The following is a 12,722-nucleotide window of genomic DNA, read 5'->3' as shown; positions in this document are numbered from 1 at the left end:
AAGCCCCATGCCCCAATCCTGTAACCACATGCTTAATAGCTGCTATGTCTCTTATGTGCTCACCACCAGTGGGTGGGTGTTTAGTCACCTCCATAATTCAAGTGGGGGAACCCCCTCTCTCTCTGGCAAAATGACTTGATTCAAACTGACAACCACTAGAACTTACCCATCTTCTTCTCTCTCCCCCCTCTCCTTTTTCCTGTGGGGCATAGGTCTTACTTTATACTTTCTACCGTATTCTGAGATTTCTACAATCTTTCCTGTGACTCTTGTATCCCTTCCCAGAAGAGAACTGCCCACCTATCTTCCAAAACGGCTGCATCCCTTCCTGCTGGGGACCAGGGTTCCAGCTGCCAGACTCCCCACCAGAGCGTTCCTCTCTCTTCTTTTCTTCTTTCTTTTAGTTAAAGCCTTTCTAACTAAAATATTGAACCCTGGTTTTGATTTGTAGCCAGCACTTCTGGTGCTTAGGTTGATATCTGAGGCTTCCAACTGCTATGTCCACGTTGTCTGCACTCAGGGATCTGGCCATCAAAATCTGGAACTTCCCCGCAACAGAGATTCCGTGGCTGGTGGGGTTGCACTGCTGTAGCAGAGCACTTTTTGTTGTGGAGGCTTGAGTTTTCCACTGCCAGAGAGCCCTGCAACAGGCTGCAAGCTCCACATTGGGCAACCTTCCCACTCTATCAGTTGTAGGGCCTTTGGGCATGGAGCTCTGCTGGCAGATATAGGGTCATAGAAACAGACCTTAGAGTTATAGGCCAGTTCCCCTTCCAGATGGAGCTTTCAACTGAAACACCAAGATCGAGGTGTCCCAGCCACATGACCTCACCACTGTCATAGCTGCTGTGCCTTCCCTGCTATGATGGACTATACTCTATCAGACCATGAGTCAAAATATCTTCCTCCCTTAAGCTGCTTCTTGTCAGGTACCCATAAGTGGCTGTCACGCTTACGTTTGCTGTGGGCTTGTTGTATATGGACTTGAATGCTTGATTAGTAGAGAATTCTCACCATGGGCATCAAATTTCACTAAATGCCTTTCCTTTCCAGTTGAAATGATTGTGTGTTTTGTCTTTTATACTATCAATGTGGTGCCATGATTCAGTGCCCCCCAATCATTGTTGTTCAGCTTTCCTGTGTCTTCATGACTATTTACAGGTTGTAGGTACTTAGGAATCTACCTGTTCCTTCTAGGTTATCCAATTTATTGGTTTTAGTTATTCACAGTAGTCTCTCTTTTTTAAATTTTTATTTTATTTTAAATTATGCATATATGTGTGTGAGGGGAGGTACGTACACCTGAGTTCAGGAGTCCAAGCCAGGAGAAGGTGTAAGATCGTCTGCAATGGGCAGCTGGGAGCCATTTTATGTGGGTGTTGGAAACCGAACTGTGGTAAGACATCTACTACGATAAACTTCTCTCTCGTAAATACTTTTGCAACTACCTATACATTTTGGAACACTGTATTTCTATTTAAATCTTTAAAATTTAAAAAAATTTCTTTTCAGATATAATTGTCAGTCAGGAACATATTGTTTAATTTTTACAAGTTTGTTAATTTTCCATGATTTATCTTTATTGTTTTCTAGTTTCAAACTCTTGTGATCAGAAAGGATATTTGATATGACTTCAATCTTCTGAAAAATTTAAGCTGTGTTCTGAGACTTAACACGTGCTCCATCATGCAGAACAGCCCTTGAACAGTTGTTAGGAATGGGTATTCAGCAGCTGACCAAGGAATGTTAGGTCTGTGTACTCTGAAATGTAACTCAACTCCCTTGTTTCTTATTTAGGTTTTCTGTCACCTCACAGATGATGAGTTCAGTGCTGGCCATTCTCAGTATCCTATGCTGAGAATGTTCACCGTCATGGTAGGGGTTCAGTGACTATGTCCTCAACATTCTCCCAATTGATATACTGAAGAAGTTATGGCTAAAGGCATTCTTCTTGGTGGTGTCTGGCTTGCAGACCATTTGCTAGTGATGGTGGCATCGTGGAATGTCTGTAGATCTTAGTCCTCAAGCACTCATGAAAAGACTGCTGCTCTGGGTCTGGGTCAGTGATGGCACTGGTACCCATCAAAATCCTGACATCAGTATCGGTGTATGACATATAACTGGTGAGCCAAGGACTCAGGAGCATAAACATAGGTGAACACCAAGTTCGAGGCTCAGTGGCTCCAGCATCAGTGTAGAAACATTGATGCCAAGAGCATGGGCGTGCCCAGAGAAACACCGGGAGTGCAAGTATAAGTTAGCAATGAATGGGTCTGGTGTCTGAGATGTGAGCCAGGCAATGTAGCCACAGGGCGTCGGCCTAGAGTGTGGGCATTTCTGGAGCAGCATGGGTGGGGATCAGGGCACAAAAGGCTGGGAGAGGTGGGGAACGTGCAGCCAGGTCTCTCTCTATGGTTTCCAGGAAGGAACGGCTATTGAGTACTCTGTGGCAAAAGATACTGGCATCCTTTGAGGAGCAAGCTTCTTGGAAACACTGTGATTCTACCATACTGTATACAGCTGATATGACAGGGCCCCCAGCCTTTCTGTTTTGTTATTAGCCATCTGAGTGTCTCAGACAGGCATCAGCTGGCCTGTCCACATAGACGCTCCATTTTATTCTGCTCTGCTGTACTGTGGAATTTTAATGGTCCGTCTCAAGGGTATTTTGTTTAATAAATAACTAGGATTTTGTTGTTGTTGTTGTTGTTGTTTTCTTTTTGTGGGAGGATGAAGGTTTCTATCTCCAACTCCATCATCTTGATAATGTCACCTCTTTGACCTGGGTTGTGTTTCAAGAATGTTTTTACCATGTTGAATGAATACCTTTGAATATTATGGTTTTTTTTCATTCAACATTTTACTTTTGTTATTTATGTTTCTAATACATGTAGTTTCAGAAGTCTAGAAAAATCAAGTTTGTTGATCAGACAGATTTAAGAAATACGTTAGTTTTTAAAGATTATTTATAATGAAAATATGTGTCATATGAAATACATGTGTCACATAAAGGATACCTACTTACTATTTTCCACGACTATTGTTCTACCATTCTTATTTCACCTGTATCTACAAGTGCCTTTCTCTCTGTATGCAGAGACACACACACAGAGTACACACACACACACACATATACATGCACACACACCACTCACACACACATGCATACACACACCACACACATACACACACACCACACTTATACACATACCACACACACATGAATGCACACACAGACGCATGCACACACACCACACACATATACACAGACCACTCATACATACCACACACACACAGAGGCACATATATATACACACACACCACACATACACACACACACCAAACATACATATGCACACACACACATACACAGGTACACACATACACCACACGTACACACCACATATACATACTCACACACTACACTCATACACACACTCACACACACATATACATACACATACACTAACACACACACTAACACACATACTCACACCACACACACACAGAGGCACATATATATACACACACACATACACAGGTACACACACACCACACATACACACACTACACACACACATACTCACACGCTACACTCATACACACACACACACACACATATACATACACATACACTAACACACACACTAACATACATACTCACACCACACACACACAGAGGCACATATATATACACACACACATATACAGGTACACACACACCACACATACACACACTACACACACACATACTCACACGCTACACTCACACACACTCACACACACATACTCACACACTACCACACTCATACACACACATACACCACACACACACACACACCACACACTATAGTCTCCCACTCATCCAATTATGACAATGAAAACTATGATGGTTATTATAATTTTAAATAATATACTTTGCAATGCACACATAATAGGCATGCAATTTGACAAATGAGGACACTGGTGTATGCCGTATCTTTGTCATGACACAGACAGTCCTATTTCCCCTCAGTTCTTTCTAGTCAACATTCTACTTTCCAGGAAAATGCTGTTATGGTCAGCTGAGGTCAGTGTTGCCAAAGATTTCATACGTGGAATCACAATGAAATAGCTTTTTAATTTAAAGGAGACTTGGCCAGAATGGGTCTCTCATTAAAAAATAATAACAAAAAATGACACAGAAGAATGGAAATTATGCAGTGAATAGTAATTGAAGCAATTCCAGTAATGGGTACCAAATGTACTCAGAAAAAGCTGGTCTAACTGAAGTTATCCCTGCCTTATCCTTCTAAACAGAAAAAAAGTGGATGTGACTGACAGTGCTGAGTCAGCAGCTGAGACTTCTGGCAGCATTCCATGTTTGATTACAAGAGCAGAATCCAGCAGAAATTTTATACTTTTGACATTCTTCTTTGACCTTAGAAGAGTGGTTCTCAACCTGTGGGTCACAACCCTTCAGGGGTCGAATGACCTTTTCATAGAGGTTGCATGCCAGATATCCTGCATATCAAATATTTACCTTATGATTCATAATATTAGCAATATTGCAGTTATGAAATGGCAACAAAATAATTTTATAATTGGGGGGTCACCACGACATGAGAAACTGTATTAAAGGGTTGCAGTGTTAGGAAGGTTGAGAACCTCTGATTTAGTTGCTATCTTATACTGATGGAAGGTATAAAAACATTCAGATTTTCAGAAGTACATACAGTTCTGCTATTTAGGTGGTGTTTATGCTTAGAGCAACAAAGTCACAGCAGTGGGAATACATGTCTGTTTGCTTCAGAAGAAATCACATCTTTATTAGCTATATAAAGATGAACTGGCTTGTGAGAGGACCCCACTGTGGCCACTGGCAGTCATGCATGGTCTGTCTACGCAGTGGAAGCATTTGAGTGAGCACCTCCCCTCACAAAGACTGCTCCCCCTCAGCCCCCTTCTTGACTTTTAGACCTTTCAGGTTGTCCATGCGCACCCCTTTCTGGGCCTCGCGTTCTGCCTGTCTATAACCCAGGAACTTCTCTAGTCTTCATATAGGTCACGAGACTGACCAAAGTAGGTATCTAAAAAATCAGTGGAGATGCTGAAAGTGCTGGAAACTGCTTTCTGAAGTATGTACTGTCTTCCTGAAGTCTCCTGCGGGTACCCACAAGGCTAAAGCCAAGGGAACATTTCCAATCCTCTTGCAGAATAGACACACCCCCAAGGGCAGGAAACACCACAATGTTTGAGAAACAGGCTGTATTTAATAATGATTTCTCAGCAAGAGCCTATTCCTTTCTCAGAATGGCAGAACTGAAAAAAAAAATAAAAAGACAAGGTTCTGGCGAGAGTCTCTAGAATGTCCATTCACGTTTGGACACTCATATGTTGGAATTGCTGAAATCTATATAACACAGCGATTAGATCGCATGCATTCGAATCATATCGGTTGCAGAGGTTTTGAAATTTGATGTCTGTGAGTGTATACACATTATATGTACTATATATAATATTATATGAAACCTGTTTCTATATCTGTCTGTCTCTCCTCTCTCTCTCTCTCTCTCTCTCTCTCTCTCTCTCTCTCTCTCTCTCTCTCTTTATGTGTGTGTGTGTGTCTTTCTAGTGCTAGGACTTGAACTCTGGGCCTCATGCATACTAGCCAAACACTCTCTCACCAAACTACATGCCCAGCCCGATTTTGACAATCCGAGTCTGTCCCTTGTCTGTTCTCTTCTAACCCACGTACTCTTTTGTTTAGTTTTTTGTTTTGTTTTGAGATAGCCTCATGTAGTCCAGGCTGGTCTTGAACTCACTATGTAATTGAAGGTAATGGGCTAATCCATGCACTTTTGATCCATTTTCCATACACTTTGTATGGCCCTAAGATGTGGCAAAGGTGACTTTTTAAAACGTATATTATTTGTGACGTTTTTGGAGTTTCGTTTGTGAGTCTAAGGGTAGAGCCTACGGCTCATACACACTAGATAAGAACTCTATTACTTAGCTACAAACCAAGTCAGTCACTGGATTTAAAACTTGATTTAGATACTACTCGGATATAGCTAACACACTATGTTGAAGAGGAGCCTGTCACAGATTCTGGCCACCAGCGTTTAGTGCAAAACTACTCATTTTAGATGTAAAACTTCATAAAAGTTTTGGAGAGGCACAATGCTCTCCCTTAAGTGTGAATTTAAAACATTCAAAATGCTTAGAAGGGGCCTGGAAAGATGGCTCAGTGGTTAAGAGCACTGGCTGCTCTTCCAAAGGACCAAGTTCAAGTCTCTGTTCCCACATGGCAGCTCACACCCTCTATAACTCCTGTTCCAGAGGATCTGACAGCCTCCTCTGGCCTCTCTGGGACTGCACACATGTGCAAGCAAAACATCCATCCACATAAAATACAAATAAATCTTACTAAGGCTTCAGTATTAAAATCTCATAAACTAAGTTTTAATTATTACAAAATTATTCACTGTTCTTTCTGCTCCATCAGTCTACTGAATGCTCACGGAAGCCCTTCAACCCCGAGGGAGACTTCTCACATAGGTAGCTTTGCTTTGCTCTGCCAGCATGTCTCCGGAAGTGGAAAGCCACGTGGTAAGTGTCCCGCCCCAGCTTTGGCAGAGCCATTGAGTGTGGTTACCATGAATCTCTAAATGTTTGTTCGTAAGGTGACTTCAGCTTCCTCTCGTCTTTAATGTGTTTTCTCATGTTTTATTACCTCATTTTTCTTGAAGCCCCACAAAAGGCCGTGATAATAAGCTAGCCAAGAGACCATAGCTGATTCAGTATTAGGAATTGAATAAAAGTTGTAATTAAGATGCACTAAATATTTAATTAATGCAAATGACTAAGATAACACAAGAGTTACAGATGGAATGCTTGTCAATTCGGTAAAAGGATGTTGTAATAGGAAGAAGGGAAGCTTTGGATAACCAGTTCTCAGGCCAGTTGAACTAAGTTTTAACAGCTGTGCTTAAAAGCAGTTGTTTAGACCACTTTGGTTTTTGTCTCTCTGTGCATATGGGGAAGACTCTTGTAGGAGGAGATGTTTGAATATGAGTTATCAATGAACTCTACTTCAAGACAAGGAGCCAGAAGGAAGGGCCTGGCTGGACTGCCCAGCAGCTCAGTCTTCTGTAAGGTCTTTAGCTAGCACAGCTTTGAAGGGGCCTGAAATTCCACCTGCTGAACACTGGTGTCCGAAAAACTTGCATTGCAGAATAATTCTAAATTTAAAACTCTTGACGATATATTTTGGGCACCAATAACATATCAGTTTTATGAGATTGTGTGTGCGTGCGCATGTGTGCGTATGTATGACAGAGTCTTGTTACATTGCTCAGCCTGGTCTCAAGCAAGAACCTCCTGCCCTAGCCTCCTGATTAGTTGATATTATGGTAGATTCCACTGTGCCTGGATCCATCAGATGAAATCATCGTCTCTTTCCTCTATAATTTCTTCTATTTATTTACTTATTGGTTGATTGATTGATTGACTGAGACTATCATATATGTATACAATGAAATAAGATCAACCCATTTCCTTCCTCACATGCCCTACCATTTATATCTCTCAACTTCACCATCATCATCTCCTCCTCCTCTTCCTTCCTCTCTTCCTCCTCCTCCTCCAAACAGTGAACGTCGTACGTCACTGTGAGCGGGTCAACATTCTTTTGTAGGGGACAGGACACAACAGCAGATGCCTGTGGAAGCTGAATACCAAGTGGAAAGTCTGTCTGATAGGACCTCAAACAGCAGGACATTGGTGTCAAATTCAGAACGACATCATTTATTAAGTTTGCACTCGGATACTTGTAAAACACACATACACACAAGAAATTTGAATATTATTAGAATACTTCCATGATTTGGTTGGGTGTTAGAAATTTTATTTTAAAATAGTTCAACAAATTCACTTTGAATTTTAATATCCTAAAATAAAAATGCATTGTATCAAAATCTTGATCATTTAAAAAACTGTAAACACCATGATTCAAGCCAACAATTTTGTGCTTTTGAGGCGCAATATGTGCTTTGAGGATAGCTGTGACGTCATTTGTCTGAGAAGAATTTACTCTGCTCCCTTCTGGCTTTCTCGAGGCTTTCAAAGGTGATCAGTCCTTTTGGCGGCTCCAACTTCGTCCTTTCTGTTTCCAATATGTCTTCAGCTTCACCTTAAATAAAATGCAGAAATGTGTAAGCTGATGAAGGGGGTCATACACGTTTCGTAAGAGGATTGTTGTTCCAGGGACACACTGTGAGTAACGATCCATGACCTTAAATCTCACCCATCTGACTCAGGAGAAGGAATACACCACTCAAGGGAAACATGATGGACTCTGAAAACCCAGCTAGAGCTGGGTGCAGTGTTACTTGCTTCTATTCTATTACTCCAGAGGTAAGTCAAGAGGATCATGAGTTCAAGGTCAGCCTAGGCCACACAGGGAGACTGTGTCTCAGAAATAGTACACAAAAGAAATGATAAGTGCACGAGGAGAGAGTTATAATTACCTTGATCTGACCAATATACAACAGACACAAACAACTGTGAATTGACACTAAAAAATGAGTAAGTTGTCTGCAAAATGAAGAATACTTATAGAAGTCATTAGAATCCTTTGCCAAGGGTTTAAAATGTCAACATTTTTCAATCCCTGGCCTAGATGATCAACGGAATAGAAGGTTAAGGCTTGACTTGGTGTTTCGCCAGTTTCCACCATGTAAATACTCCTTGTTAGGAGCAATCACAAGCCACCAGTGTGTGCAGCCTGCGGTCAAAGCCGTGGCCGCTCTCTGTTGCATCTGTATGCTGCTTCTACATCTGCACAATGCAGACACACAGGTAATCTATGATTATACAGAATAGAAAAACAATTGGAAACAGATGAGTTCTGAGAATTTAATACCTTTGCTTTAAATGCAATTTAGTATTTATTATAATTTAATTATAAGTCTGTATACTCCTATTTTATTTGATTTTTAATAAACAAGGGTGCCTCATATTCATCATGCAAAATTTCTAAGCATTTAGCAGTCAGTTCTTATGAGCTGGTAAAAGATGACTCATGCCACTGTGTTAGAAGAAGCAGAGGTGCTAGTCCTCTGAATCGTAGGAGAATGGTCCTTTCAGAATCCACCTAAGTCAGAGATTTATTAGAGGGAGATGTGTGTGTGCGTGCACATGTATGTGTTCATGTGTGTACACTTGCGTGAGGTGGCCCGAGGTTAACCGCCAGTATCCTCTGGCATTGTCTGTGTTTGTTTTTGTGCTTGACACAAGGTCTCAGACTAGCCTGGAGCTTGCCAAGGAGGCTAGTCTGGCTAGCCGGGAGCGTAGAGATCTGCCCGTCTCTGCCTTCCCGGTATGGAGATTACAAACTTGTCCCATCACACCTGGCTTTTTCACATGGGTACTGGGGATTGAACTCAGGGCCTCCTGCTTGCAGAGTGAGCACGTTACCAACTGAGCCATCTCTCAGCCCCAATCCTGAACCACAGATTAATTATGACACAGAAACTCTAGTTTAGGAAGACTTACTTTTCATTCTTTGTAGAAGAGTTCCATAGCCCAGGTCATACTGGTAAGTGAAGATAAAGCTTAGTGGAACTATTGGAACAAGAAAGGCTGGCCTCTTCCTCTTTATTGCTCTGTTTCAAAAATAGAACAATGAATGTCAAATATAACATGCAAATATACAACTTATCCTTGTAAGAAAAAAACCACTATGGGAAGAATGTATTCTATCTCGTAAGCTACTGAATTCATCTGAGTCTTACATAGAAATTGAATAATTGAATTTCCTTATCCAACACACTTTGCCAGATTCTTTGGTTCTCAAGGGGAGGGTCTATGACTTGCTAATCTTCCTTTGACTTCAAGGCTTAGGTTCCTCCTTTTAAAGCAGACAAGGATTGCGAGCTACTATTCAGGACCTCTGGGATAAGCATGGAGGTCATTCATCTTGGTGTCAAGTGAGCCCTCTTTAACTTACAGACTAGAGAAATAGACAAAACAAAACAAAAACATAAGGAACTAAAGGCAAGATGAACTGTTCCTACTCTTGTTCTACAGACAGGTAAGCTAAGGGAGCTTTCCTTGTTTACATAAATACTCAAGGTTCAAAACTCACAGTCCGACTCCAGCCAACTTAACGGTACTATGGCCATGGCAAAGACTGCTGTTTCAGAAACTCTTCAAGTAAATTGTAAACATACCCAGCTGTTAAAGAGATGGTTGCAATGCCAAAAAACGTTCCAAAATATTTGAGGAATTCCCGGGACCAGGCGATCTGCATAGCCATTTGCCTTTCTCTCATCTCATTCTGCATGGTCAGCTGCCTTTCCAGCTAAGCACAGAAGACAAAAGGGCGGTTACTCACCTGCCATCTTGAAACAGTGTTACGATCTGCTTTTCCTCCTTCCTTCCTTCCTTCTGAGGCAGTTTTATTTTGTTTAAATCACAATAGACTGTGGCTAAGTTGCTCTGAACAGCTCTGTGCAACTGTCCCTTTGGCAGTGACAATCCCTTTGAATGTATACAGGACAGTGCCCTGCTCCCTGAGGTCCTGACTGTATCTTTGTGGATCCAAGCCACAGGTATGTTTCCAAGCTTTCCTGTTTCGTATGAAGCAAGTTACTAAACACGCTCCTTGCTGGTCTTTCTTGTTAATACTTTCATGGAAATTATTTTGCCTTCCTCTAATGTTGCCTTCCAAATTCACCCAACCTGAAATGCCAGGTCTTCATATAGTGATGGAGGGATGTCTCTTTGGGATGTCAATAGAGATTTTTATTTGTCTCATGTATTGTCTTGTGCCACTTCAATCAGTTCCTTTCTTGGCTTCGAACAGCCTGAAGCACAAGACACAGTATCTGATTGGATTGTTTAAAAAAAATCCACGGAACAGCAGCAAAATAAAAACTTAAGCCCATGCTTTGAAAAGAGCCCAACTCTTTAGTAATGCGACTCCGTTTTTTTGTTTGTTTGTTTGTTTGTTTTGTTTTCGAGACAGGGTTTCTCTTTGTAGCCCTGGCTGTCCTGGAACTCACTCTGTAGACCAGGCTGGCCTCGAACTCTCGAACATCAGAAATCCGCCTGCCTCTGCCTCCCAAGTGCTGGGATTAAAGGCATGCGCCACCACCACCCGGCATGACTCCGTTTCTTGTGGTGTCATTGTTCTACAATGGCAGGAACTGAGAGAGGAATATGAGTTTTGGTGGTAAGATAAGGCTTGGCCACTTGGCCTCTCCTGGGAGTTGTAGTACAGGAATATACTAAGTAAACTCCAGGTAGGCCTGGGGAAATCCCTAAACAGAGAGGATTCTGGGAAGGGGAACCGAAGTGGAGAGACAATGGTTGTGAGGCCAGATCTGGGTTGTGAGACAGTTGGGTTAATCTCAGCTACCTAAGTGTCTGCATGGTTCTCTTTTCCATGAAAAGGTTTCCAGGAGATAGCTAAAAATTAGAAGCAGGTTGTATACCTGAAGGTCACTAATCCTAGGTCCAGGAGAACTTATAGCAGACACTTGGGTAGAGAGCATGAGCCAGAGGTGGTTAGAGAAGGTAGCTGGGTCTCAAGGATCCACATCACTGAAGAGTGCAGAAGTCACGGCCAGACTCCCCCTGGAGCATATCAGTGTCCTCAAAACAAATCACCTCATGTTTCCTAGGTGGCTGCAGCAGAGACACTCCCCTCAGTCAGAGATGCCTGTGCCACCTGCGGTCACCTAGGTCAAACCAAGATTGTTCCAAGGAAAATTGAACAGAGAAGGAGAAAGGGCAAGAAGTAATTAAGCCACTTTGTCTTGCCTTTATCAGGAGAAGCTGAGGTTCATTTTGAGTTCTGTTAAAGATACATAATATGACTTTGTATACATGAATCCTGAGTGTGGAATACCCATCCTTGCTAGACCACGTATTTTCCAAACTCACCTAATACTACATATCTTCCAAAGTGATATAAATGTAGAAATTAATAATTTGTGTCCATATGAAAAGGCATCTAAATCAAAACAAGACACAGAAAAGTTCAACATCAAGGTCCTGAGCTATAAACATCTGTGGAGTTCTTCAAAGGCCCAGCCCATACTAACACACCTAAAAGAGTTATTCCAAATGTTAATTGGAGGTTAGGTCAGCATAAGTTTAGTTTAGTTTAGTTTAGTTTTTTGAAGGGCCTCTAGGTAGTTCCAGTATGCAGCCTGGATTAAGAACTACTGTCTAAATGAGCTATCACAGGATAGATTTTTTTTTTTTTTTTTTGCCCCCAGTAAACATCAAGTAGATATCAGTCTAAAACTGATGGCTGGGAACTATCAAAGGCAGAAAGCTTTATAAAGATTGTGAGACTAAACAGTGTGATGCTGTGGTGAACACAGAGCATGCTGTCCTTGTCACATGAATAAACTTTATGGTAAAGAGTGAACTCGGTGTATCAAAATTTATAAGTCAGTCAAGAACTCAGAGGAGGCCCCGAGTGAGATGAGACCATGACAAGATCCCGGGACTGCATGACATGACAAACACATGGTATTCGGAAGGGGAAAGGAGCCATCTGACTATGTAGACCTAGTTGTCAAAGATAAAAGGACTGGATTCAAACACTGGCTCTAGTTGTAAAGTGCTCTCTCTCTCTGTCTCTCTGTCTCTCTGTCTCTCTGTCTCTCTGTCTCTCTCTCTCTGTCTCTCTCTCTCTCTCTCTCTCTCTCTCTCTCTCTCTGGAT

General features: G+C 41.8%; 1 protein-coding gene across 4 annotated transcripts in view; it reads right to left on the bottom strand.

Annotated features, from left to right (window-relative positions):
- Positions 1-7,767: 7,767 nt before the first annotated feature.
- The window catches only part of Plgrkt (plasminogen receptor with a C-terminal lysine), a 14,320-nt gene continuing 9,365 nt past the window's right edge, over positions 7,768-12,722 (bottom strand). For all 4 annotated transcript variants that reach the window (XM_028764115.1, XM_028764118.1, XM_028764117.1 and 1 more), the window contains 3 exons: positions 10,215-10,345; positions 9,538-9,647; positions 7,768-8,173 (listed from right to left, as the gene is read on the bottom strand). In XM_028764115.1, coding sequence (XP_028619948.1) covers positions 8,052-8,173; positions 9,538-9,647; positions 10,215-10,345 — 363 coding nt within the window. In that variant the 3' untranslated portion in view covers positions 7,768-8,051. The remainder of the gene's footprint in view (positions 8,174-9,537; positions 9,648-10,214; positions 10,346-12,722) is intronic.

This window comes from Grammomys surdaster, unplaced genomic scaffold, assembly GCF_004785775.1.
Source record: "Grammomys surdaster isolate TR1022 unplaced genomic scaffold, NIH_TR_1.0 141, whole genome shotgun sequence".
Taxonomy (NCBI): domain Eukaryota; kingdom Metazoa; phylum Chordata; class Mammalia; order Rodentia; family Muridae; genus Grammomys; species Grammomys surdaster.
The sequence above is the reverse complement of the archived record's forward strand: the minus strand, read 5'-3'. Positions and strand labels throughout refer to the sequence as shown.